The sequence below is a fragment of the Solanum dulcamara genome, chromosome 8, assembly GCF_947179165.1.
Source record: "Solanum dulcamara chromosome 8, daSolDulc1.2, whole genome shotgun sequence".
Taxonomy (NCBI): domain Eukaryota; kingdom Viridiplantae; phylum Streptophyta; class Magnoliopsida; order Solanales; family Solanaceae; genus Solanum; species Solanum dulcamara.
This window is the reverse complement of record NC_077244.1, coordinates 59,889,641-59,895,041: the sequence shown is the minus strand read 5'-3', so window position 1 is coordinate 59,895,041 and position 5,401 is coordinate 59,889,641. Positions and strand designations below refer to the sequence as shown.

Sequence of the window (5,401 nt, the reverse complement as noted above, 5' to 3'; positions counted from 1 at the left end):
TCAAATGACCATTTTTGATAAAAATTGATTATTGAGTTACTTTGGGTAAAAATGTATAACCATAGAATCATTTTGCTTAATTATTCCTTTAAAATGCAACTTCAAAAGTAAAAAGTCAATATGAAAACATGTTGGCATAAGATATTTTCCAAATTAGAATTTTCACAGTGAAATATTGATTTTCACTATTCCTTCTGTATGCTGTCGCATTCAAGAATTTTGATCTAATATAACCTTGATCTGTTGTCATTAAATAATCAATTTATCCTATATTAAACTAACTAAAAAATCATTAAACATATCATAAAGTATGTAAGATTTTCTTGAACAAGCCATCTCAGCCTTAGAACAAGAAAATCAAATGGAGGCACTGAGAAAGCTTTAATATAAAAGGGAATTCAAAACCTCCTCACAGTGGCAATATTGCACCCCCATAATTTCAATAACCGTTAATTTCAAGAGGAAAAAAAAATGCAAAAAGTCCAGGTGATGGGGGTTCTTGGAAGAACTCTTCACTGTTAAGCAGACTTAACTAGTCACTTCTAATCATAAAAGCTAACCAACAAACCATGAATAATCCAATCTTATACAACTCCCTTCTCAATGATGTATCCTAACCTGTCTTGGGCTTGTGGGTCTTTTTCTTTGGTAGCCTCCGGTTAATCGAGTTCTTCATCCCCACGAAAAACAGCAATGCACCAAGGAATGCCACACACTACAGAAGGAACAAATCCAATTACCTTATGTTTGAATGCATTTCACTTGTAAAAAGTAAATAACATTTAATTTGACAAACCTGGAGGAACTCTTGTAGGGCAATGAGATACTGTGGTTCTCCAAGGTTAAAGTGGCTGATATCATCGTGCAGAAGCGGAGTGGCCATTATCAAGTAACACATCTGCAATATTGAAGATGAGATGATTGAGGGTTAAAACATAGTGTATGAACAAATCTAAACAAAGATGACAATCAATTCTAGGAGACTAAAATTTCTAACCAGTAGAACAGCACCAGTGAAGCTACCGAATACTAATAGCAATCCACCCAATCCTTTTAGAACCATGAAAGCTGCTACCACATGCCTAACCTGTAAAAAAGTGATACACAAATGTCATACCAAAATTCAACTCATCAAGTGAAATAGGAAGCATAGTAAAAAATAACCATTACATCAATTTTTGGTGCCCCTGCCCCCATCTTGGATTCAAGAAAATCCTGCAGACCAGCCACTTTGGGAGCCAATTCCTTTGCAGCAGGCCCACCATCTTCCCCAAATTCATTGAACCTGCAAAATCACATTTACAGTGATGAAAGGCATTGGCTGGAAGAAGGAAATCACCAATCTTTTCAATCCCACATTAGTTTAGTAGAAGGCAAAATATCTGCATCAACAAGGAAGAAGATGAAACTTTTAAAGGGGGGAAAGATGCTATGGAAACTAAAATTCAGAGCTTGTAAATTTTATTTGGACTGTTAAGAGTGGAATCATAAGAAGAACGATGCAAACTAGGACAGGGTACATTTGAGTACCCATTGGCAAACCAATGTTAAGAGTGGTACAAATTTAATGAACCTGCTACGTAGCATGAAAGATGAAAGTTGTTTGCCTATTCAAAAGTTGAATCTGAGGATATTTGCTCTGGCTTATTATGACTAGAGGGGGAAAGGCGAGTTCTACAACATAAAGGCCAGTTTTCCTGTGGAGTCCTAAAGGAGTAATAACTTGGAAAGAAATTACCAACCATCACCAACACAAACATAAAACTTACAAGTATAACATCAGCTATCAAAAATCCTTTTAAGAACAGAAAGGAAAGGTTTCAGCCAGAGCTGAACTATTTGCCCAATACAGCAGCAAACAGATTTCCCACAACAGAAGGCACATCTAAAGAACATCAAGCAAAAGATCACCTTCCTTCATAACACATCTCACATGATTTTTTTCCACCAAACATGCAGCAACTTAGCAACCTTCAGAGAAGGAAGATACAATCTCAAAGTATCTCATCTGATATCAGTACCTAACAATGCAAACACTGGCGAATCTAAGATTTCTAGAACACGGCCACTAAAAAAAGAGGAAAAAATGTATTTAGTGGAAATTGATCCCTAGTCTTCTAGGTAAATAACTCAACATTCAACCAAGTGCGCCATTTAGTCTTCTTATAGCATTGAATGACAACAAATAATATTATACTAATTTAGAAAATATACACATAAAATGCCTGGTTTTACAAAGAGACCACGGATTCACGAGCCCTATTTTTTGTCTATAAATTCGCCCCTGAATGCAAATCAAACAAAACTACAGAGCTTAGATAAATCTTTGTGCAATGAAGTTTTCATTTTAATCCATTGTTAATGAATTCCATGTTATCTTTTTATACTTGAACACTTCTGGTGGTTCTCTCAGACTGTTCACTCGGCTATTCCACCCTATCGATTCTTCCAAATAGCTCAAAGTTACATTTAGTTAAGTGCAAGTGAAGTCAACTGAATCTGATGGCCGCTTACTAATCTATGATAGATCAAAAACCGAATCAACTATCTAACTCAAACACAGGATAAAGTAACACCACAAAGATCAAGGTTCTTCCTCCAGTAATAGACAACTCAGGTAACTGTAATTCCATACACAGAGAGCAAAATGCCCTGAAAGGAGTTATTTTCAATAACCAATTAGCACAAATGGGTCCACATAGACCAACCACATAATAGACTGAAAGACATATTTTCAATAACCAATTAGCACAAATAGGGATTCATGACCACCACATAAAGAACCACCCTCAAAGAAATGATATCATCTATCTAACCTTCTTAGGCAGTTTTCCCTAACATTACATAATAACCACTCATCCCAACAACATAGCCAGTGTAATCCCACAAGTGAGGTCCGGGGAGGGTGGTGTGTGCGCAGACGTTACCCCTACCTTTGTTGGGAAGAGAGATTGTTTCCGATGGACCCTTGCCTCAAGTAAAGCATATCAAAGCAAATTTGAAAAAATAGCCACTCATTCCCATGGTTCAAAAATCAAAATTACGGTTCTACCATGATGAAGGAGAAAGGAAGTGGGTAAGATAATGGGCAATGATGGAGGCTAAGTGCTGTTGGCAAAACACGCTCCTACCCATCTGGTTAGATTCAACTTAAGAAAACTTTGGCCAGAAGCAAAAGCAACTTGGCTCCAAGGGAAACTAAAACAGTAAAGTTAGACTTAATCCCTGAACCATTACCTAACATGAACTTCATCAAGATTTGAAACTACCCTAATACTTAGCCTTGACAGTGCACTAGATACCAAACAGAAACATACCAAACAGAAACTTCAGAAAACAGTTGAGAAACCAAAAGAAGAAAGAACATAATGAACACCCACTTTTTAACTTCCAATACCACATCTTCCACCCAGCTGGAGCTGGGAGAAAAGAGATTCACAAAGCATAAAAACAGTCAAGTCAAAACCAAACATACCAATAGTTAATACCCAACTTTAGAATAATAATCAAGATTCACAAAGCTCAAATCTTTTTCCCTTTAAGCTTCAACAGATCACCAAAAACCTTTCTTGCTTCAACCATATACTCATACTACGCATTTCTTTCAAAACCCACATAGCCAGCAACATATTTGGCTGGATCTATCAACACCCACATAATAATGGAGCAAACCCACACAAAACCAAGATAGTAAACAAAAAGTCCAACATATAAAGAACAGATCTGAATATAAAGATAGAGAGAAAGAAAGAAAGAATACATTTGCCAAGCAGAAAGGATGAAAACAGAAGCAAAGAGGACCCTTCCAAGAAATGACAAGAACCCCATTTTCCTGCTATGGATTCTTTGGCTCTCCAAGCTGGGGCACGACGCTAGGAGAGAAGGAAAATTGAATGAGGAGGAAGAGCGTAGGTGGGGTTTTACTGGGTACTTTATCGACTTGAATTCTGTATTTATTTAAGGATTAAAATATTGATGTTGGAAGAGGTGAAGGGTTGAAGCTTTTTTGTTTTTTTTTCCTTTCTTTCTTTTTGTTTTGCTTGTGAATTTTCTATCTTTTTTAAACATCCACATTTTCTTTGGTTTCATCATAGGACTTGAGACTCTAATTTCAAGTCTCCATTTGAAATTAGTTTTGTTTATGAAATTTTTATCTTAAACATGATTTCAAAATTCATATTCTCTCAAAAAGTAAGATTTTAAATTTAATTTTAATTTTTTTAAAATTTAAATTTTGACTTATAAATGTATAAGTTTTTTGCACAAAAAAATTATCATTTTAAATTTTACGAAAGAAGAGTTATGTTTGACATGGAAAGGTTGTTCATCCATATGTAATTATTATATTAGAAAATAGTTAGTTAGTATTATTATTACGAAAAAAAGAAGAAGTTAGTATTATTATTGCCTAGTGAGTCTTTGTAAAATATGTGTATTTAAGAGTTTGTAATAATATATAATTGCAAGTATTCATTTATAAAAGAAATACAGAGATATGACAGCGTTTTAAGATACTTCGATATTTTATTTACATTTATGATTTGCTCATTTGATAAGATTATATAAGAATTGAGAAGCTTTTAATAATGTTTATAAATTGTGGTGCTTTATATTTGAATACTAGCCATTTTCTCATCGCATCAAGAGGGCTTTCAAAGAGAGGACTCCAACCCTCTATAATCAAGTGATGAATCCCCCCCCCCCCCTTCTTCCACTCCGCCCCGAAGAGTAACTAGGACCAATTTATGAAAATAATACAACTTAAAAAAATCAAACTATATATTCAAATAATATTTCTACTTCAAATCTAACATAAATTCAAACCATATCCGAACAAACCTTACTTAAAAAATCTTCGTCCCATGTTTTTAGTTGTAACTTTTTTCAACTTGCAAGTTAATTTGATTTACACATTCATTTAGAAACAAGTGGTTATTTGTAGTTTAACTTGAAGTATTCCATCAGTTAACAATAATTGATGTCATTGTTTCTTTTCTTTACTTGAAAAAAATAGATTGTAATTTTTCAAAAGATAAAAGTATATTTGGAATACAAAGATACATATAATATGTGGTAGTGCAATATAGCAATTAATTATAATTAGTGAATGTACACATAAGTTGGTTAGGATATCACTTTATAATATAAAAATTTAGGTCTTTTAGGCCTTATTTGTTTTCATTAAAATTAAGATATTGTCTTTAAATCTGAATACTGAATGATTAAAATTATTTATTTTTCAAAATTTGAATATAATTTATTCAATGGCAGGTCGACACTAACATGATTGAGGCAGCTAGAGACATTGTCTTGATGAGGGAAGCGAAGATCGAGGCTTCCAAGCCACCAGTGTTCAAAGGAGTTCGTGATGCACAAGAAGTAGAGAACTTTCTTTAGCACT

At 34.1% G+C, this 5,401-nt stretch overlaps 1 protein-coding gene across 1 annotated transcript; it reads right to left on the bottom strand.

Annotated features, from left to right (window-relative positions):
* Nucleotides 1-362: 362 nt before the first annotated feature.
* On the bottom strand, nucleotides 363-3,963 carry LOC129901247 (uncharacterized). Its single transcript, XM_055976377.1, has 5 exons — nucleotides 3,761-3,963; nucleotides 1,171-1,285; nucleotides 998-1,087; nucleotides 797-898; nucleotides 363-715 (listed from the first exon to the last, which is right to left on the bottom strand). The coding sequence occupies exons 1-5, from the start codon at nucleotides 3,826-3,828 to the stop codon at nucleotides 614-616; spliced, it is 477 nt and encodes a 158-aa protein (XP_055832352.1). The 5' UTR covers nucleotides 3,829-3,963; the 3' UTR covers nucleotides 363-613.
* Between the last annotated feature and the right edge of the window lie 1,438 nt (nucleotides 3,964-5,401).

What these genes read in the sequence shown, in the direction of transcription:
- LOC129901247 (XM_055976377.1), bottom strand. Translation starts at nt 3,828, where the DNA reads ATGGGGTTCTTGTCATTTCTTGGAAGGGTCCTCTTTGCTTCTGTTTTC. An exon ending in ATCCTTTCTGCTTGGCAAAT is followed by an intron (nt 1,286 to 3,760) that starts GTATTCTTTCTT and finishes GTGATTTTGCAG; the next exon opens with GTTCAATGAATTTGGGGAAG. An exon ending in TCACTGGTGCTGTTCTACTG is followed by an intron (nt 899 to 997) that starts GTTAGAAATTTT and finishes TCAATATTGCAG; the next exon opens with ATGTGTTACTTGATAATGGC.